The 21,929-nt window shown below is 33.0% G+C and overlaps 2 protein-coding genes across 2 annotated transcripts; one reads left to right on the forward strand and one right to left on the reverse strand.

Annotated features, from left to right (window-relative positions):
- The first annotated feature begins 1,310 nt into the window (after positions 1–1,310).
- Positions 1,311–7,214, forward strand: LOC132058966 (probable 1-deoxy-D-xylulose-5-phosphate synthase 2, chloroplastic). The gene is made up of 10 exons (XM_059451405.1): positions 1,311–1,526; positions 2,239–2,403; positions 2,500–2,664; positions 2,745–2,895; positions 3,545–3,816; positions 3,918–4,191; positions 4,270–4,577; positions 4,869–5,150; positions 5,728–6,012; positions 6,817–7,214. The coding sequence occupies exons 1-10, from the start codon at positions 1,437–1,439 to the stop codon at positions 6,961–6,963; spliced, it is 2,139 nt and encodes a 712-aa protein (XP_059307388.1). The 5' UTR covers positions 1,311–1,436; the 3' UTR covers positions 6,964–7,214.
- Positions 7,215–7,472: 258 nt separating this feature from the next.
- LOC132058967 (KH domain-containing protein HEN4-like) lies at positions 7,473–15,648 on the reverse strand. The gene is made up of 8 exons (XM_059451406.1): positions 15,155–15,648; positions 13,646–13,831; positions 11,496–11,921; positions 11,131–11,394; positions 8,786–9,055; positions 8,588–8,679; positions 8,194–8,302; positions 7,473–7,958 (listed from the first exon to the last, which is right to left on the reverse strand). The coding sequence occupies exons 1-8, from the start codon at positions 15,461–15,463 to the stop codon at positions 7,830–7,832; spliced, it is 1,785 nt and encodes a 594-aa protein (XP_059307389.1). The 5' UTR covers positions 15,464–15,648; the 3' UTR covers positions 7,473–7,829.
- Between the last annotated feature and the right edge of the window lie 6,281 nt (positions 15,649–21,929).

A 21,929-nucleotide genomic window follows, 5' to 3' on the forward strand; every position in this document is an offset into this window, starting at 1 on the left:
ATTAAAGGCTATGTAAATTAGAAAGGTAAAATGCACTCGAAAAGAAGTAAAAGTTACCTTACCTTGCTTTTATATTAGCACTCTCTTTATATTATAAGATCTTGTCAATTATTTAATACTTGCTATCTTACTCTTATTTTATAACACGTTATACATAATATAAACAATCTACGCTATTTTAAAATCAATTAGTTATAGTAGATTATTATTTTATTTCCAAAGTTATCATAGAAAACTAATACGAAGAGTTAATTAGCTATTGTAACAATGCAACAAAATCTAATTATGAGAACTATTTTAAACTGTAGGTTTGAATAATTAATTTATGCCGAAGACAGAAGTTTGTCCACTGAAACAACTCTTATTTATATATTATTTTCGTTTGATCCAATGACTCAACAATCATATGATACAGTATCATGTACAGTAAAAAGGATTCCGAGTGAAAAAGGTTGTTTTTATCCTATTGATTATTACTTAATTGTCATAATCGAAGTGATGGAAAAAGTCTGAAAAACAATGTATAAGTTGATTCCATTTAGTAAATCCCATATTCCCAATTATGGCACTAACATATTATTTGTCCACAGGTGAAAATAAATTATAACTGAGTTCAAGTTTTTTAGACGGATAAAGTAAAATTACATATACAATTAAATCACTTACTAATTACGCATAAATATTTATGATGAACAGTAATTAATACTTTTTGTGTTTTATTTTATGTCACTGTCCTTTTAATTTTAAAAAAAAAATCACATTTTTTGTATTTAGAAAAGCTTTTTATTTTGCACTTAATGAGATTATTGTAGCCCCAAATGTTCGATTTGTTTTCGACCATTATTCTCACATGTATTAATATCTTTCTTAAACTTCGTCCTGATTAAACACTATCACATAAAACGAGATGGAGCGAGCAGTAATAGAGCCAGATCTTTTACTCATGGGAGTTAAAATATAAAGAAGTAAGCACACAAGAATATCAAATAGTTCAACATATATAAAAAAGAACAACCTGGTGCACATAGCATCCCACGTGCCTATCTAAACAGTGTAATTTTCCAACGAATGTGTATCAACGGCAAAGATGGTTTAACCACTGGGAGCGAGTAGCCTGATAAAAATGATAAATAGGAGTAATATATCATAACCTGTTAAACTACGCAAATCAAGTAAAAAAAAAAATATAGTGTTAACTTAAATCCATTTTAAAATGATATAATAATTTATAGGATTTGTCATGTGGAGAGTAGAGACAATATCTCATGGGGAATTGTTATTTGCTATTTTTATTTAAGGAAGCTGATCTTCCTTGTTGCTAACTATAAATTCTGTCTCTCCCTCACTCCTCTCGTGTCCAATAATTCAATCACCTTCATTTTTCAGACTTGTTCATTTTCTCTCTAAGTAAAACTTAATTTCATCATCATACAATTATGGCAGTTTCTTCAGGTCCTGTATTCAGAATTAACCAGCCTACTTTACCATATTTAACAACTCCAAGATTTCACTTCACTAAGAAAAAGGTGAGTAAATAAGATACCCCTTTAAATTTTCTTGGAAAATTTTGTGTTTTTTCATGTAAAGTGTAATGATCTTTTGTAGCTTTTTCTGGTATAATTTTGCTGTTCTCTTTTTATTTTTAAATTATCTGTTATTTGGAAGGCACTGCCCGACTAATCTTAAAATGTCCTAGTTTTAGTTTCTTTTAAATATTTCTGTAAAGTTATGATCTTCTATAGATTTTATATAATGTTGTCCCCTTCTTTTTTTTTTTTTTACACGTGTAGTATTTGGAGCTCACTGGCCTTGACTAATATTGTAATGTCCTTGTTTCAGTTTCTTGTAAAACCTTAGAAAGTTACGATCTTTTGTAGCTTCTCTGGTATAATTTTGTTCGTTTTCTGCTTCGTTTTTGAACCATCTGGTATCTGAAACACATTGACTCGACTAATCGTGAAATGTCCTTGTTTTAGTCTCTTGTAAAAGCTTCAGTAAACTTGTGGCATAATTTTGTCCGCTTTGTTTTTTAACCATGTGATATTTGAAACATATTGGCCCGACTTATTTTGAAATGATCTTGTTTCATTTTCTCTTAAAAGCTTCTGTAAAGTTATGATCTTTTTGTAGCTTTTCTGGTATGATTTTGTCTGTCCTTTTTTTTTTTTTAATTTTTTTTTCCCCATCTGGTATCTGAAATACACTGGCGCGACTAATCTTGAAACGTTCTTGTTTCAGTTTCCTGTAAAAGCTTCTGTGAATGGTTCAGATGAAATCAATGGGAAGATAGTAGGAAACAAAGAAAAAGATAGTTGGCAGATTGACTTTTCTGGAGATAAGCCACCTACTCCATTTTTGGATACAATCAATTATCCAATGCATATGAAGAATCTATCCAAACTGGTAAATTCATAATCAAACCTTAAACATTAGGTTTGTAATTCTGTTTTGGGGATTGTTTCATCACTTTTTAATATGCAATTTTATTTTAAAAAACAGGATCTTGAACATTTAGCTGCAGAATTAAGAGCAGAGATTGTTTATTCAGTGGCAAAAACAGGAGGCCATTTGAGTTCAAGTTTAGGTGTTGTGGATTTAACTGTGGCTTTGCACCATGTTTTTGATACTCCTGAGGATAAAATTATATGGGATGTTGGTCATCAGGTGAATAAATCTTTCTTGAAGAATAGATTATTCTATAATTTTTTGTATAGTGGAAACTAAAGCGGACCAAAAATTTGCAGGCATATGCACACAAAATCTTGACAGGAAGGAGGTCCAAAATGCATACAATTAGAAAGACTTCAGGGCTAGCACCATTTCCAAAAAGAGATGAAAGTGTATATGATGCTTTTGGTGCAGGGCATAGTTCAACAAGCATCTCTGCTGGTCTTGGTAATATTTTCAGTCCCATTAAGTAACTTTATAATGGTTCTAGTCCAACTGTTTAAGTATTGTCCGCTCTGACCCAACTTTTGGGGCCTTACGGTTTTATCGCCGTTGGACAGTTGAATTCTTGATCCCGCCTTATATGGCCCCTTAACTTTCCCCTCCCATCCCGATGTAGGATTTGTTTAAGGCAAGCTTTAAATCCTCTTTTGAGTTCAACTGCAGCTTTATCTCGATTGTTACAAACATTTACCAGGAAAAAGAGTTTTTTAGTTCCAATATATAACTTTGTAATAGTTCAGGTTCAACTGTCAAAGTATTAACCGCTCTAAACCAACTTTTGGGACCTCGCGGTTTTGGCTCTTTTCTCCATTTTTTTTTCTTTTAGGCTAAAAGGGGCATTAACCTTTGATTTCTTAATCGCCTTATATGGTCCCTAAATCTAACCACCACCCCCCCCCCCCCCCAAAAAAACCCCAAACCCCCACCAAAAATATGTAACCTTTTTTTTGCCTCACAACGAACCCCTTTTTGAGTTCAAAACTGACAGCGGTCCGTTGGTTGTTACAAACTTTCACTAGGTTTTTTTTAAAAAAAATTATTTTATAAATCCTAAGTAAATTTGGAGTTTATTTGGTTCGATGATGTATTGCAGGCATGGCGGTTGCTCGAGATCTTTTAGGGAAAAACAACCATGTCATTTCTATAATCGGAGATGGATCCATGACAGCAGGACAAGCATATGAGGCCCTGAATAATGCAGGGTTCCTCGATTCGAATCTAATCGTCATCCTGAATGATAATGAACAAGTTTCTCTACCAACTGCAACTTTAGATGGCCCTGCAACTCCAGTAGGAGCCCTCAGCAGTGCCTTAAGCAAACTCCAAGCTAGTCGTAAGTTTAGACAACTTCGCGAAGCTGCAAAGGTATATATGATTCATTTTTTCGCTTACTTTTAGTCGTATTCAAGGATTGAAATTAGGCAAAGGTGTTAAAGTACTCTTTTTTTTTTTATGTTTTTATGTAGAGTGTAACAAAGCAAATTGGTCCTCAAGCACATGAAGTTGCAGCTAAAGTAGATGAATATGCAAGGGGAATGATTAGTGCTTCTGGTTCCACTCTTTTTGAGGAACTCGGATTGTATTATATCGGTCCAGTAGACGGACACAATATCGAAGACTTGATCAATATTTTACAGAAGGTGAAATCAATGCCAGCACCAGGACCAGTCCTAATTCACATTGTAACAGAGAAAGGAAAAGGATATCCACCAGCAGAAGCAGCAGCCGATAAAATGCACGGTATAGGCAATAAAATAAAAAGATTTAAATGTAGTAAAAATTTAGAATAACTGAGATACTTTCGTTCGTTATTTTCAGGGGTGGCACAGTTTGATCCGAAAACAGGAAAGCAATTTAAGGCCAAATCGCCTACTCTTTCATATACTCAATACTTTGCTGAATCACTGATTAAAGAAGCCGAAAATGATGACAAGATTGTAGCTATCCATGCTGCAATGGGTGGTGGAACTGGCCTTAATTATTTCCAAAAACGATTCCCGGAGCGTTGTTTTGATGTTGGCATTGCTGAGCAACATGCAGTTACCTTCGCAGCCGGTTTAGCTACAGAAGGACTAAAACCATTCTGTGCTATCTACTCCTCGTTCTTACAACGAGGCTATGATCAGGTAACAACACGATACAGTACAATATAATACAAAATAAAACTATAGGAAACAACAATTCCAAACGGACGGTAAAAAAATGGTAACATTTGAAACACTCTCACTACTAAAAAGAAACGCGAATTAGCAACAGACAAATTATGTAGCAAAAAAGGCAAAATCTGTGCTTAATCCTGTTTATCGATGAATTAGCGACATATTATCAAAAAAAAATTGTTAGCGATAGATTTTGCTTGTACAATATAAGTTTTGCATTTTCGGATTGTTGTACTAACATTGCACAATTGTAAAAAGGTGGTGCACGACGTGGATCTTCAGAAATTACCTGTCCGGTTTGCAATGGACCGAGCCGGTTTGGTTGGTGCGGACGGTCCAACACATTGTGGAGCGTTCGATGTAGCGTACATGGCTTGTTTGCCTAATATGGTAGTAATGGCTCCATCAGATGAAGCAGAGCTAATGCATATGGTTGCAACAGCAGCTGCTATTGATGATAGGCCTAGTTGCTTCAGATTTCCTAGAGGAAATGGAATTGGTGCAGTTCTTGCTCAAAACAATAAAGGAATACCAATTGAGGTACAAATTCATTGCCAATTCACCTCTAGTAACATCTCAATGAAAACTGCCTTGTGGAAGCTCATAAGCTAATCAAGTCAGCGTATCAACAGTTTTAAATTATCTACGCATTTATAAACACAAAAAGTGTTTATAAGTCAAAATCAGCCAAACGCTATAAGCTGGTCACACTCAACTTAAGGCTTTTCAGCTTATACGCAGATTTGATTTGACCAAGATTTTTATACTATTTTATCCTTAATATCTTTTGTAATTCCTGAAATACCCTTCCCAAAACAGAACCCCTAATCCCCTCTCTATTTCATTTCCGCCCTTCGTCCTTCTCCTTGATATGTTTAAAATGTATACTTTTGAAGGAAATTAAGGACAGTATAGTCATTTTGATAGAAAAAGTATTCATGAGCATTTTTTTTGTCAAAACCTCAACTTCTGCACTTAAATGCTTATTTATATCATCAACTTCAGCACTTAAAAAATGTTTTTTCAACATTTCATGCATATCAGCTACTTTCGATTAGCTAAACCAAACAGGCTCTAAATGACGTTGGCGTTTATGTTTGTACTGTAATATCAACAGGTTGGTAAGGGAAGAATACTCAGAGAAGGTGAAAGGGTTGCCATTTTAGGATATGGTTCCATAGTACAACAATGTTTGGGTGCTGCAGACATCTTGCAATCCCATAATGTAAGAATAACAGTAGCTGATGCTAGGTTCTGCAAGCCATTGGATGCTGATCTTATTAGGAGATTAGCCAGAGAACATGAAATCTTGATCACTGTTGAAGAAGGATCAATTGGAGGATTTGGCTCACATGTGGCTCATTTCTTAAGCCTAAACAGCATTTTGGATGGACCTCTTAAGGTAAAAATTACTATGAAACTGTGTTTGGTACTACGGAAGTTTTTTTTCAAGAAAATATTTCCAAATATGTTGCTGCACCTGTGTCGGATCCTCCAAAATGCACTACTTTTGCAAGATCCGACATGCATCCGACAATATTTTTGAATAGTCCAAGTAACACGGTTTAATTTCTAGTGTTTGGTTATCAGAAGATATCATGTTAGAAGGAAAATGACTTCTCTCGATTATGGGCAGAAGTCATTTTCCTTACAACAATCTTAACGTTTTAACTTCGTACTGCTTTCTTCAACTAACACATACATTATCAATCTTTAGAACTCAGAACTTTCATCAACCTACTCCCTGATTTGCTAATATTACTCCCTCCGTTTCATTTGATGTGTCTTAGTTTGATCGGGCACAAAGTTTAAGAAAGTAAAAAAGACTTTTAAACCTTGTGATCTTAAACTAAAGATGTGTTTTAAAGTACCAAATGTGGTCTTAAACATGCCACATGGGATGTTTGAGTTAAAGAGTAATTAAGTATAAAAAATAAAATTCTTTTTTTTAGATAGACTAAAAACGAAGGTACGAAACATAAAATGAAACACGGAGTATATCTTTTATCTTATATAGTATATTCTTTCGTAATTTTTTTTCATTCACCGACTGTAACCGGAAAACATATTTTAGGTTTATGGAAAATGACTTTTATCGTACCAAATGCATTCAAAATTGTAAAGTTCACGAATATTTTCTTCAAGTGGATCTGTCAATTTTCTTGTTCCACTTTTTATTTTTAATTTTAAATGTTGAATTTTGCAGTTGAGGTCAATGGTACTTCCAGATAGATACATTGATCATGGTTCACCACTTGATCAAATTGAAGCAGCTGGTTTATCATCTAGGCATATATCTGCTACAATTCTAACATTATTGGGAAGGCCAAAGGAAGCTATGGTAGTAAATTAAATCTCCAAAAGTGAGATTCTGTAGAGTTTAAGAGACGGATTAGAATTCTAATCATTAGATTGTAGTTCCAGGACATGCGCCATCGTTTTTGCACTGAATTAATCAAAGATTCAGATGTATCACATGTGCTAGTAGTGTATATTATTGTCATTTCATGTTGTGGTGTAGAAAGTGTTGTAAAAATAAGAATTTACTAAAAGTCCTATACACTGGTTTAATTTCAAGATATACAATGGGTGTTGACAGAGTAATCTGATTTTTTTAAATGTATTTTGCTTTTCAAAAAAGGAAATATATTGCCTTTGTAGACAACCATTGCAGAACAAACCATCAAGTTAAAAATCTAGCGTGCATGAAAAAACCATCAAGAATCAATTTGCACCTGATCCGAAGATTATATTACGAACAAGGTTATCGAAGACATATGTAAAGGATCAGAGGCAAATGGAGTATGGGTTGAGTGGTTCAACTGAACCCAACAGTCTCGACACAGAGCGTAGATAAATACGTCAAAAAGATGGTAACTTCTGAACCCATAATTTCATAAATGCAATGGGTTCAATGCTAACAATTTTAAATGTTGAAACTCATCCAATTTAAGTTCTCGATCAGCTTCTTCAAAAGATGGTAAACCACGCCTAGTACCACATTAGCTCATAGAGTTTGGTGTATTTTCCCAAGGTTTAGCGTCTAAATTTCAAAGAAAGCAACTAGACAACATAGATATGGTCATATGGAGCATGCATACTTACAGGTTGCCAAATGCACCATAACAGTTTCCTAGTGACGAAGAAATATTTTCATCAATATATGGGGTAGCATCTATATTCTAGTTAGTTTATGTCCCGAGGCGCTGGTGATTTTGATTACACGAGGATGAAGGCATGAAGAAGACTCTGTGCCATTTGGATCTGTTCAGGTGAACCGGATATGATCACCTTTCCATCACATTCGCCAGGACCAAGAACTTCTAGAACGACTGCAGCTCCAGAGATCTGATCCATAACATAGAAAAAAGATGCAATCAACATAAACTTAATTTGTTGATAATAATAATAATGCAAGTTTTATGACATGATGTTGACTTGATTATGACCCTAAAAAGGAAACCTTGGGCTTGGAATCACATCGACTCATCCTAGTTCTTTTTCCTATCTATCCTCACCCTACCCTTTTTGCATTCTATTGCTTGTTTTATTCCTTTTCTTTTTGGGAGGGTGTTGAGTTTACCTCTTTCAACCGAGCCAAATTGGAACCATTCTCGCCATAAACAGAACTGATTTTTTGTCCTGAAACAGTGATCATGACGGTTTTTTTTGCTGCCCCGTTCTCATCCATCCTGCTCAGCCAGTGAAAGAGCAAGAAACATGACTAAGCAAGTATATATAGATTCCAAGGAATATAAACATAGAACTTGACTCATCTCGAAGGTCAGTTGCCTAAAAGATTTTCCATGTTTACTTCATGGATAACTTACAAAAACAACCACATCAAGGAGAAATAAGAAACAATGCATGTTTTTACTTTAGTTTTTGCTTGCGGAAAACTAAGTTGTCAGTTTTCAAGTTTCTGTTATAAGACTATAAAAAAAGAATTAATTGTGTATGCCAGTCACAACTCAGACCTTCCAAGCTGAGGTCCACCATGAGAACTCTTCCAGCCACCCTTTCTTTCTTTGATTGGCTTGCCCGCTTTACTATTCAATCTGTCCTTGGACTGCACAATAAATAATTTTCAAAAAATAGGTCTCCATAGAGGCATACGAGACAAAGATGAAAAGGAGGAGTGAGCCCAGTAAGCAAATAGGACACAGCTTTCAAACCTGATTGCCTTGTAATAATATATGAGGACCACGAAGATTTGGCACAAAACCAAGGTGATCCATTTGGTTGAGAGAAGAAAAGCTGGACAAGTGATCCGACTGACAAGGCATACTAGTTCCAATTTCGTGTTGACTGCTATGGGAGGGCGTAGAGTAAGACTTATTTTTAGGTACTGCTCCTTCAGAAACCATACCGGAAAAGAAGATTTCCCTTAGCCTACCAGTAAGTTGAAAAAGGGCACTCTTCACGTTATCAAGTTCGCCAATAATCTGTAGAATAATGCTTTTATCTTCCAGTTGCAAATAAACCAGACATGAATATAAAAATATTTCACACTCAAATATACATACACGCACAGCCCACACACCATTAGTTCATTTTTCAAGCTTTACATTTATAAAAGGACTTCAGCTTAATTTCCTTGATTAATGTAGTTACTAATTACTGATAATGAATGCATCACCAGCAAAGGATGTGGTGCAGCGGATGGGGCTGCTCCACCCTTAACAAGAGGTCTCGGGTTCGAGTACGTATATAGTCGGGCTCCAATACTACCGGGCATTGGGTGGGAAACACCAAAAAAAAAAAAAAAAAATGGTCACATTACTGCAGATTGATTTTGGTTACAGAAATTGTTTCCAAGGGAATTATTAGTTTAAGTTTGACAAAAGAACCAAGATAAAAAAGAATTGATGGGTATTTGTAGACCAGACTGAACTGGCCAGTTCAACTGGTTAAACTGGAAATGGGGCGGCAAGGCAGTCTAGTACTCCAGTTAGATCCGAAAACTACTAAATAGACCAGAAGAGTACTAGTTATAAATTGATCCCTGCAATGCATTAAATGCAGGAGAGCCAAAAAAGCAATTAAGTGCTCTTAAAAAACTTGAGAAGTTATCTACACAACCCAGAAAATTAAAAAAAGAAAAAAGAGAAGCTCAAAGTGATTTTTAATGCCATTCACAGAAAGGAAAAAAAGGACGGGACACCCTAGAGCCGATATGTTTTATCCAAGTAGTAGACCAGGCCCTGGCAAGTGAAAACAATCAACATGTTAACACTGACAGTATAAAATTCTCTCAACCATATCAGTACCAGTTTCTCCAAAAAAAAAAAAAAAAAAAAATCTTTCAACCATATTTCTCCTCAAACATAATAGTTTCTACAATCAATGTTTGATTAGTAATGAACGAAACAGGTTCAAATAGAGAAAAATGGATAGTGGGGATTCGTGTAGCCTACCCCAACCAGTTTGGGCTTAAAGTGTAGTTGTTTCAATATTTGATTATCATTACATAATTTAGAGTCATGTAACAAGTGAGATCAAATTCACTTAGTTCGATGATCTGAGTACACCTGAAGTATGTTAAGGAAAAATATGTGTAGTCAATTCAGTGATAATTGGTACGTGTAACGGATGTGCTTAAACTGTATTTGGTCCATTTTAATGAATACTGAAAACTTAATTGCTTGAAGTTAATCCACCATATTTTAAGTTCAAGATTTTTTAATTATTCGGCAAGTAAAACTTACAATTTCAAAACTTTAATTTACCCGATCCAAAAAAAAAAAAAATTGTCGTCACAGCTTCCTTATTTAAGCCAATATATGCTGATTCTCATAAAATTCAATCAACTGTAATGAATCTCTTGATAAGACTTTGAACATTTTTTCTGTAACACCATTACAATATACCAGTGCAACAGGATTAGTAATATTTTTTATTCCTAATTCTCCAGCTAAAGATTGTTGTATTGAGGTAACTCGGACATTTTTGTACTCTTCTTTTGCAATTTTGTTATTGGTCAACTTAGAGGAGAACCAATATTTAGTTCTTTTATCGTCACAAAATACATTAGGGTTAATAGTATTTGGTTCCTTAGTTATCGTTAAATTCTAGTTTTAGTCTTTGTGATATCTGACTAGGTAGACTTAACCTTCAATTACTTGAGATATGCAATTTTGATCCCGTTGCTTATGAATATTCACAAAGTTTCAGATTTCTTAACCGTTCCACCATTTAATTGCTACGTGTTATGTTAAAATTGTACTGTTGTTGTTGCAGCATATTTCAGGGTAATATACTTATAGAATTTTATTTTTTTGGATAGGTTAATACTCCTTTAGATAATAATATACTTCTAGAAATAGCTCAAATATAACATATTTCCTACATAACGGGACCAAAAACATACATTTTAGTTAATTGAGGGTTAAATGAGATGAGCCATATATCACAAGGATCAAAATTAGAATTTACCAATAACAGAAGGACCAAATGCTACTTGACAGAACTGCCAATAGTTGGACCCCTAGAGATCAAAAGTAGTAGTTTAAGTTCATACCTGCACTACTTTATCACCCTCTGCAGCACAGTTTGGAGCGTGTTCTGCACCCAATAGCTGTACTTCAACCCCCGTCGAGGAACCTATATCCGATGAAACTCTTCCCCTTTCATCGAGTAGACATTTAATTTCATGCGGTCCAACTAAGATTCTTGCACTTATTGGGCCAGCCTTAACGTGTTTGTGTTCACGGCCTACTTCTATAGATCTTTCAAACACTCGAAGTGTGGCAACTTGTGCAGGCGAGTATAATGGGTCCCAGCTCTAAAGAAGATCACAAAAAAGTTAGAGAAGACAGCATTTGTAATGGAAAAAATTGCATGGCTAGAAGTTAAATAATGAGGAAGCAATGATAGTCACTGAACTTCAAGTGAAGATATGATGGCAACACGCTCTTTTGACCTTGCTATTGGAGTGGAAAGCGATATAGAAGCCCCAGTATCTTTCTCGAGAGCTTTGATAATTTTGGCACCCCTGCCAATCACACCTCCAGCAGTGTCATTAGAGCAAAGCAATCCAAAGACTACTTTTCTTTGAGCACTGTCAGCATCCAGATTCAAAACTCTATCAACATCGGATGACAGTGAATGGGCGAGTGAAGAATGATTAACGGCATTTCTCGACAAAGGTTGTATCGAGGATTTGGTATCCAAAGGAAAGTCCGGAGGTTGTTCATGGAATGCGCCATTTGAAGTAACGTGGGCTGTTTTTCTCTCAGCTGGTAGGCGAATTTGAAGACGCCGAGAAACAGGAACTAGTGCTTTCTTTACCGCAATAATTCCACCCATTATCTGCATTATATTAAATAATCACTCAGTGATAGAATAATTCAAATGCGATTTTTTCCACTAAAAAGAAAATCTCATCATTTGCCACATCCAAATGTATGTCAATATTCCATTACAGAAGATAAACTTGGAAAAATTATCTCAGAGTAAGGAGTTCCTTTCTGATTTATCAACTTGCTTTTCACTACATGAGACGTAAACCGGATTTGCAAAAAGATATAATGTCCGTGGAAACAAAGAAAAGCCCATTCCAGATCTAGTAAATCCTTTATTTCACCTCAACAACTAATGACTACCTATCCCAACTCTAATATCGATTCACACGCTAAGTTCCACACTCAAGCTGAGATATTCATCCCATTAGTTTCATTTTAAGAGACAACAGAGTTTTCCTTTCTTTTCCAAGGATCTCTTTATTTTTTTATTTTTTTTAAGGAGCCGTTTGGACATGATTTGAAATCATGATGATTTGAAATTGAAGTTTTGTTTGGACATGCAATTTGAATTTCTTAAGTTGTATTTTTTCTTATAGACATAAAAACCCTACAAGTTGTGAAAACCATCAAAACTTTCCCAATTCTTATACAATCTTACCAAATGAGCAAGTCATAATTCATAACAAAATTAATACGCTACTAGAAGGCCTTTCCAAAAAATACAACATCAATTGATCAAACTTTAGTACAATTAAACGGAAAATTGAACATGAGTTGTAGTGTAACTACTCTTTAATATAATCCTCCCACATGGTTGGTAAGAGTAAATTTGTTATAAATATACTACCAACTTGTAGATCTTTTAATATTTGATATAAATGGTTGGTAAACATGATTGGTAAATATATCTACCAACTTATGGATCCCTTTTTACAAAATATAAACTTATGGGTCAACTTTTACATTTAAAAAATTTGAAGTCATGATTTGGAATCCCAAATCATGCCTTTTTGGATGATTTGGGATTTCATCTCGCAGGTCCAAACACCTACTTAGTGTGGTTGTCAAACATGTGGCAGCAATGTCAGGAACTTTGATTTACCTCAAAGATTACCAAATTTACCACCCACACCAGAGAACCCCTTTTGTCAAACCACATTTTATTACTTTTTTTTTTTTTTTTTTGCCTTGATAAGGAAATATCAAGTTTGGAAATGCGGGTTATCGATCCCTGTACCTCTCGCATGCTAAGCGAGTGCTCTACCATCTGAGCTACATCCTCCACATTTTATTACAATTCTCACCAGACTCAAAAGAAAAGAATAGTCCTACAGACCTGATATTTCATTTCTAGTTAACATCAAAAAAGTTGGTAGCAGCAAACAGATTAAACAAACTAATGAAAGCAACCTGAAATGTCAACGGAACAACTACGCCTCAATCTCAAACTAGTTGGAATTGCTATATAAATCTTCTATATTCATTCCACTCCATTTCATTTCAGTACCCATTAATTTGTCACAAGTTAGGGGTTCTCTCAATCTCACTATCATACAATCACTAATCAAAACTAAAAGACTCTTGTCAAACACCATACTAATATGAGCATACAATACAACACATTACTATCTCCAAACAGATAAAAGTCAAAATCACTGTCATACAATCAGTCAATCACTACTCAAACAAAAGACTCATGTCAAGCACCAAACTAATATAAGCATACAGTACTAACACATTAATATCTCCAAATAGATAAAAGTTAAAACTCATTATGGTACCATGCCCCACCTGAATTAATTCTTCTTCTGGGATAGCACAAGCTGGAAGCTCCTCTTTGTTCAAAACCTTAATCTTAGCACCTGTTCTTTTCCTTATACCATCCACAATCATACCACCTTTTCCCATTAAACCTCCAATTTGACCCTTAATTGCAAGTAATCTACACCCAACTACCCCACCATCATTCCCTTCAACCTGCAATTACAGAAACGTAAAATTAGACCATGAAAATATAACCCGCTCAACCCGGTCCATGATTATCGACCCGCCTATTTATTAGCTCAGCTCATAAATAATTGGTCTGATATGTAGCCCAAATTTACCAATGATAAATCTTGTCAAAATATTTCCAAATAGACATTTTCTCTATTTGATATAACTGTGGTGTCCGGGCAGCATGCGCGCACTCGACTAATTTCACGTGGTACCTGCCACCTCTCATAAGTTATAGGTACTAGATAACTCTATGCATCAAGGCTAGGATCCATGGAAAATAACGACCTAGTGTTTTTGTCTCTATTAGATATTTAAACATGGGACCTTATGGTTCTCATCCACCTTCATTAAATCGTACTAAAAAATTACTCCCTCTATTCTAACTTATGTGACAATTTCGCTACAAGATTCAAACTGTATGAACTTTGATCAAGATGTATTTTTTCATCAAACTGATATGAAAAAAATTGTAATTTATAGTACTTTTCATGTAGTTTTTAAATATATAAATTTTAATATTAAAATATCGAGTTAATGTAATTCAATTTAGCTTTAAAGTTTAGTCAAATTGATTTTCTAAAAGCAAAAAGTGTCACGTAAATTGGGCCGGAGGAAGTATGAAAGAACAAACAAAGCAATCAAAACTTAGGAGCCGTTTGGACATGATTTCATCTCACGAGATGAAATCATGTTTGGACATCTGAATTTGAATTTCTTAAGCCGCAGTTGTTTTTATAAACATAAAAATCTCACAAGTTGTGAAAACCATCAAAATTTTCTCAATTCTTATACAATCTTACCAAATGAGTAAATCACAGTTTATAATAAAATTAATACGCTACTAGAAGGCCTTTTTAAAAAATACAACATCAATTGATCAAACTTTAATTCAATAAAAAGGAAAATTTAACATAAATAGTAATGTAACTACTCTTTAATATAATCCTCCCACATAGTACGAATAATCTCTTCACGCCAAGCATGCATTTCCCGATTGGTAAACATGATACGTAAATATATCTACCAACTTATGAGTCTTTTTTTACAAAATATAAACATATGGATCAAATTTTACATTTATATTTTTTAAAATTATGATTTTAAATCCCAAATCATGCCTTTTTAGATGATTTGGAATTTTATCTCATGAGATGAAATCGCATGTCCAAACGCTGATTTCATCTCATGTCAAAACGCCTACTTAGTAAAATTGAGCGAGTCGGGTTATGGCCTCAAGTAACTTTTGAGCAAGTTAATAATAACCCGCCTATTTATTAACTCAGCTTATTTTGACACCTTTACCTGCAATAATCGTTCGTAAACACGAATCAAACCTTCTTGTGCTCTAGAAACTTCCACTACTGCAACATCTTCATTATTTTTATCATTATATTTTATTTCTATTTTTTTGTCTATAGTTGAGTCACCCGAGATGTTGATGACCCGTTCATGGCAATTGGGTAACGGGTCTTCGAACCGGATTTTACACCCGGTTTGAGTTTCAAGGTTCTTGATGACGTGTCCCGAGTTTCCTATTACTCCACCAGCCTTGCTGACGTGGCAGAGTAGCCGGAAATTTACTTGACGGTGGTGGTTGTTTTGGTGGTTCATTTTTTTTTTTTTTTTTTAAGGAGAAAAAAAGAAAAGAATGAGGTTTGTATATATATATGATGACTGATTTATGTAAGACAGTTGAAATATTGTTGTGTCTTTTTATGGGAATGTAGATTTTATGTTTTTTTTTTTTTTTCGCCGGAGATGAAGAGTGGTGATAAAAAAGTGGTGTTTTTTTTTTAAGAAATATATGTATGACTTTATACGGACTTGAGTGCGATTCTTAGTGTGTGTTTTGTCTTTTTTCCTATTTTGTTTTCTTTTTTTGCAAAATAAGTGTGTGTTTGGATGTGAGATTATTGAAGTTTTTATTCTTTTGAAATTGGGTTATCATGGTTACTACTCCCTTTGAATCGAAAAGAGTGTTCAGTTAGTCATTTACGCATTCTTTAAGAGAAAAATACTAACTCGTAGAAAAAAACGGTAATTTGATTAAACTAACTTTAATTAAATTGGTATTGGGATTTGATCATAAAACACTTAATAGGGAAAAATTTGAAAAATTAAAGTTAATACTTTCTTAATTTGATAAGTAAACACTCTTTTTAACCCAAGAAAAAAGGGCTAAGTGGACACTCTTTTTTATCCGGATGGAGTACTAGTGAACAACAATAAACATGTCAATTGTAATTTCACAAGTGGGATCTAAGGAAGTTAAGATGTAAGACTTTATCTCTATCTTTATGGGATAGAGAGGTTATTTTCAAGAGACCCTCCGCTTAAAAGAAATGTAACTGATGCAGAAACGTAGGAAAGAAAAAGGGACAGAAAAATAACAAATGTACAAAACAAATATAGTAACAGATATCAATACAATTTAGCAAAAAAGAAACTACGTGACTACCCTAAATCATACGACTAAAAGTACAATAACATTCAATTATCTATTAACCATCTATCATAATCCTCGACCTCCTCACCTTTGGCCTATCTCTACCTCTCTTAGCTCCTGTTATAGCCAACCTCTCACACCTTCTCACTAGCGCATCTTCGCACCTCCTCTTCACATGTCCGAACCATTTCAGCCCATCTTGTCTGCCACAGATGACACTCTCATCTTATCCCGTATAACTTCATTCTTAACTGATTACTACTAGCAGGCATTTTAAAATAGATGTTGAAACTTGAAAAAAATATAATTTTCAAAGTTGAAGTTGAAAAATGAAATTTAAAAGTTAAAGTTCTGGGACATGTTACTTAAATAAGTTAGAAATTTTGTGAATGAAAAAAGGTTTTATCACTGACCAGCTTTTCAAACTTGAAAATTTCATATTCTCAGAAGCTAATAAAAAAATTAATTAAATATATAGTCAAACAATATTTTAAATAAAGGTTGAAAAAAAAAAAAACTTGTGTCCAAACGGATCTTTATTACGATTTGCCACCTTTTTCGGCTGCGATCAATTTTACTACTATTATGTATTTTTGGACCAAAGTAGTATTAATTAAATTAGATATGTGGCCATAATTAGCTAAAGCATTTGCCTATCATGTTTGTCTTTCGATAAATGTGACAAAAGCAGAGCACGTCTTGTAACTTTGAAGGACCTGGAATCATTCATCTGTATCTTTATATGTATAATATAAAGAGCATTTTTTGTAGGTGAATAAATTTTTTCTGATAATACATGTGAATCTATTTCACTATTAAGGGTAGAGATTTTGAGTAGAAGTTGATTTGAGAGAAGAAATTGATTAGAGAAACCAAGGTATCAAAAGGTTCCTATTTTTACTGGTATTAAATTTTCCCTGCCTTTACAATATTCTATCTACTCTCTCTTGCTTCCTCTCCAAAAATGAAAAGGACAAAAGCATAGTGTTTCCCTTTCTTCTTCATTTTCTCTCATTTTTATTTTGTTCCTTTTTTATCTTTCCTTTTTCAGTTTCCATTGGCAAAGGATTTATTTTCCTCTTTACATTCTTTGCCTTCACTTTCCGCCGTGTCAAGTGTGCACAGTGTATCCAAACAAAACATTCGGCTTATAATTGTTTGCTTTGAGTGAAGATTCCCGATAATATATATATATATATATATACACTAGTTAATATATCTTGTAGGCGGGCCCAACTCCATATATAAAAAGTAATATTTTAATTAAGAAAATATAATTTATGTTGGTAATAATTAAATTTCAAATAAGTATATTTTCAATATATAAAAGCAAAATGTTCATTTCACTCCTTTAATAGCTTAACTTTCATTTTGATGCAATTATTTACTTCAAATTAATGCGGAGCCATAATTTGAAATATATGAGTTTCGAATCCTAACTTTTTAAGTTATTTAGTTCTAAATTAATAATTTGTACATATTTAATGAACTTTTAAGACAAATACAGAATTCGGACCAAAGTGCTACCAAATCCGATCAAATCGGTAGCTGACACTCTAATTCTGCTCTACTTCAAACTCATTTTGTGTTTAAAAGATTAATTTTAGTTCACCAAACAAGAGATTTTAAAGATAACCCGATCTTAACTGATAATATTGTCTTTATTTTAACATTATATGGCATCATTTAATAATTTTTAAAATTATCTGAAAATCATTTTTGTACTAATCTTGGTAAACACATATGAGCTCATTAAAGTTTAAATATAAAGTAAAAGAAATGCTTACGTGTAGAAATCTATAATAAGCAACAAATGAAAATAGAAAACAAATGAAAACATAAAACAAAGAGCAACAAGAAGCAAGAATATCTAGCGAATAAATGAATATTTTTTAGGTTAATAGATAAGATCAATAAAAAAAAAACAATACAATAAAGTGCAGCGGATGGGGTTGTTCCTTTCTTAACCAGGGGTTTTGGGGTCGAGCCTGGGTATGAAAAAATTCTTGGTAGGGAGCGCTCCCCCGATTGGGCCCTATGCTACACGAATCTGGATTAGGCGAGCTCCAATGGGTATCGGATACCTGATAGAAAACAAGTAAATAAGGCAGAATGTTCGACAGCTTTTAAAAAGTAGACCATAAGAACAAAAAATAAATTTGACTTTAAAAAATAAGATTAGGACCTAAAAGTAATTAATTGAAAAGTTTAATATTTTTTGAGAAAATTTTGTGAGGACTACAAAGTCCTTTTGTTCTCCCTTATATATATACTAGTTATGTGAGGCCGTCTTGCTTGGCCCAAACTCAATATAAAAGTAGATATTTTAACTAAAGAAATATAATTTGTGTTAGTATAAGTGTACAACAACAACAACCATATACCCATTGTAGTCATTGGTGGGTAGTTATATGAAAGCAAAATTTTCATTCCAGATTTTAACTTCCATTTTGATGAAATTATTTAATTCAAATCAAATTTGGAACCGAATTTGACATTATAACTTATGTATCCTAATTTTCCTGAAGTTATTTAGTTCTAAATAAATAATCTATACATAGTTAATGAACTTTTAATACAAATACATAATTTAACATTGTTCGAAAAAAATAAATTAGGGGTTCGAACATGGATATGGAAAAAAAATCTTTGGAGGAGAATTATTAGGACCTAAAAGTAATTAATTAAAAAGTTTTAAAAAAATTTAAAAATTATTGTGAGGACTACAAAAGTCCCCAGGTTCGATAGCTTTTGAAAAGTAAACTTTAAAAACTAAAAACAAAAAACAAAAAAATTGACTTAAATAAATAAGATTAGGACATAAAAGTAATTAATTAAAAAAAATTTAAAAAATTAAAAAATTATTGTGAGGACTACAAAAGTCCTCACATTTGCTCTTATATAATATAGTAATATATATATATATATATATATATATATATATATATATATATATATATATATACTATATTATATAAGAGCAAATGTGAGACTTTTGTCCCAAATATATATATATATATATATACATACTATCTCTCCGTCCCAAATTATGTGATGGTGTTTGACTGGACACAAAATTTAAGAAAGAAATAGAGACATTTGAAACTTGTGGTCTAAAATAAATCATAAATATTTGTGTGGCTATACATAATTTCATTAAGGGTATATTGAATATTCTACAATTAAATTCAGTACTAAATATTGAAATATCACCCCTTCTTAGGAAAAATGACCTAATAATATTACTTAAGACTCTATATTACAAAACATAAGAATACTTTTCCTTATTTATAAAACTTACCAACTTAATTACAAAACATAACGGATCTGAAAAAAAATTAAAAGTCCACTCTTCCCTTCCCCTTCTCTAATTTGCCCAGATCTGAAAAAAAAAAACAATGGACCCTTCCCTTCCCCTTTTCTCTCACAATCTGCTCAGATCTGAAAAGAAGAAAAAAAAAAAAAAACGCTGCAAGCCAAAAAGAAGAAGTGGAGTACGTGGGAATAACTACTTTTCCCGTCATCACCCTAGCCCTTTGTTTTCTCTAAATATTATTTTTGCAAGGTCAAATAACTTTTGAGATTTTCTCCATGTGAAGTGTTTTGTATACCTCTCTAGTTGTCATCTTTCAACTTATGCTTCCTCATAATCTTATCCGAATTAAAACACCAAATTCTGCTTTTTGATGAAAACTTTGTATAGAAAATAGGGTTTTCATTACGTTTTGGCTTCCTCATTTTCAAATTTTCCCATTAGATAAGGAGAAGACCTCATAATAAGTTATAGGCCGTCGGAAGCGGATTCACAATTTTGAGTTTATAAATTTTGGATTTTAGAAAAAGAAATTTACTAGGTAGACAGTTGAGTTAATTGCCCCTCCAGAAATTCGGAAGAAACAAAAACTTCTATTCTGATTTTGGACTATTTGGAAATGTATTGATATTATATGAAAGTTGTGTAAAATGTTGTTATAGTTGTATTAAATTTCATCCGAATTTGAAGAGAGATACAAAATTATATTAAATTTGTATAAAATGTTGTTGTATTTGTATTAAATTTTCAAAAACCTAACATGAACTTTATACAAAATTTATACAGTTATTACATATTTCATACCATTTTTATACACGAAAAATGTGACAATTCTAAGCTTTGAGCAAGATATACATATTTCATAGTATAATTTTCATACACAAATTTGAGAAAAAATTTTAAGACTTGCGCGAGATATACATATTTCATACACTTTTGATACACAAAATTCTGAGCGAAAATTTTAAGTTTTGAGCAAGATATACACATTTCATACAGTTTTCATACACAAAATTTTCGTATATGTTTTGTAAGAAATCTATTGATATGTTTTGTAAATTGAAAAGTATCGTCATATTTTATAAATATTCTTACGTATATACAAGTTATTCTCCCTTTTTTTTTAACCGATTAAAAAGAAAAAAGTACTCATAAATTGAGACGAAAGGGTAAGACAATTACTAACACCTTTGCACTGATAGTGTAAAATACGTCACATGATTTTGGCCCAGACCTTAAAAGGGCCCAAACAATGATCCAGACATATCTAATCCCTTACGGGCCGAATAAAACGATTAATACCAAAGACCGATAGGAATCATCACTGCTTACCATATATTTTTGGGAGAATGACTTATATATACATAAGAATAGGGTATTTATAAAATATGATGATACTTTTCAGTTTACAAAACATAACGATAGATTTCTTACAAAGCATATACGAAAATTTTCGCTCAAAATTGTGTATGAAAACTGTATGAAATGTATATATCTCACTCAAGGCTTAAAAATTTCACTCAAAATTTTGTGTATGAAATGTCTATCACACTCAAGGCTTAAAACTTTCGCTCAAAATTTTGTGTATGAAAACTGTATCAAATTAAATATGTATATCTCGCTCGAGGCTTGGAATTCTCACATTTTTTGTATATGAAAACTGTATGAAAACGATATGAAGTATGTATATAACTGTGTAAATTTTATATAAAGTTCATATTAGCTTTTTGATAATTTAAAACAAATACAATAATATTGTATAAAACTCTCATACAATATTCATAATCTTTTGATTCGAAGATTGATATTGGAGTATATGGTTAAAGTATTATTAGCCCATTTCATTAGATTGGGAATCTATACACACTTCTTTCATTATCTTTTTTTCTGGTACATACAATTTTTGAATTTACAACAGAAGTGCAGAATCACATTCTAATATTAGACTATCGATTCTGCTTGCTTCTAGAGATTAAAAAATTAGTTAGTTCAGGTCACGTTCTGGCGGCGTATCTAAAGAATACATATCTGGAAAAACGCAGATCTAGAAAAACACCAATTGCACCATTTTTGTCAAATCCTCACTGAAAATTCTCACCAAATTCATTCCGTCATTCCTTCGTCTCCACCAAATTCTCACTACATAAGGACTCTTCAATGCAAATTTTCTCTACATCCCTATCAATTTCGTGACGAACACATGGGATTTGCTGGAATTACCTTTTTTGTTTCGGGCAAAAATGCCGGTGGTGTATGTCACCGTCATCCTTCCCGGAGCGGCAGAGGAAAATTCACGCGGCCCATCTATCAAAATCACG

The sequence above is a fragment of the Lycium ferocissimum genome, chromosome 6 (assembly GCF_029784015.1).
Source record: "Lycium ferocissimum isolate CSIRO_LF1 chromosome 6, AGI_CSIRO_Lferr_CH_V1, whole genome shotgun sequence".
Classification (NCBI taxonomy): domain Eukaryota; kingdom Viridiplantae; phylum Streptophyta; class Magnoliopsida; order Solanales; family Solanaceae; genus Lycium; species Lycium ferocissimum.

Coding starts and splice junctions, on each gene's coding strand:
- LOC132058966 (XM_059451405.1), top strand. CDS start 1,437: ATGGCAGTTTCTTCAGGTCCTGTATTCAGAATTAACCAGCCTACTTTA. Junction 2,404..2,499: donor TGAAGAATCTATCCAAACTG/GTAAATTCATAA, acceptor TTTAAAAAACAG/GATCTTGAACATTTAGCTGC. Junction 3,817..3,917: donor AACTTCGCGAAGCTGCAAAG/GTATATATGATT, acceptor GTTTTTATGTAG/AGTGTAACAAAGCAAATTGG.
- LOC132058967 (XM_059451406.1), bottom strand. CDS start 15,463: ATGAACCACCAAAACAACCACCACCGTCAAGTAAATTTCCGGCTACTC. Junction 13,832..15,154: donor TTTACGAACGATTATTGCAG/GTAAAGGTGTCA, acceptor CTGTAATTGCAG/GTTGAAGGGAATGATGGTGG. Junction 8,303..8,587: donor GGTGGACCTCAGCTTGGAAG/GTCTGAGTTGTG, acceptor CTGGCTGAGCAG/GATGGATGAGAACGGGGCAG.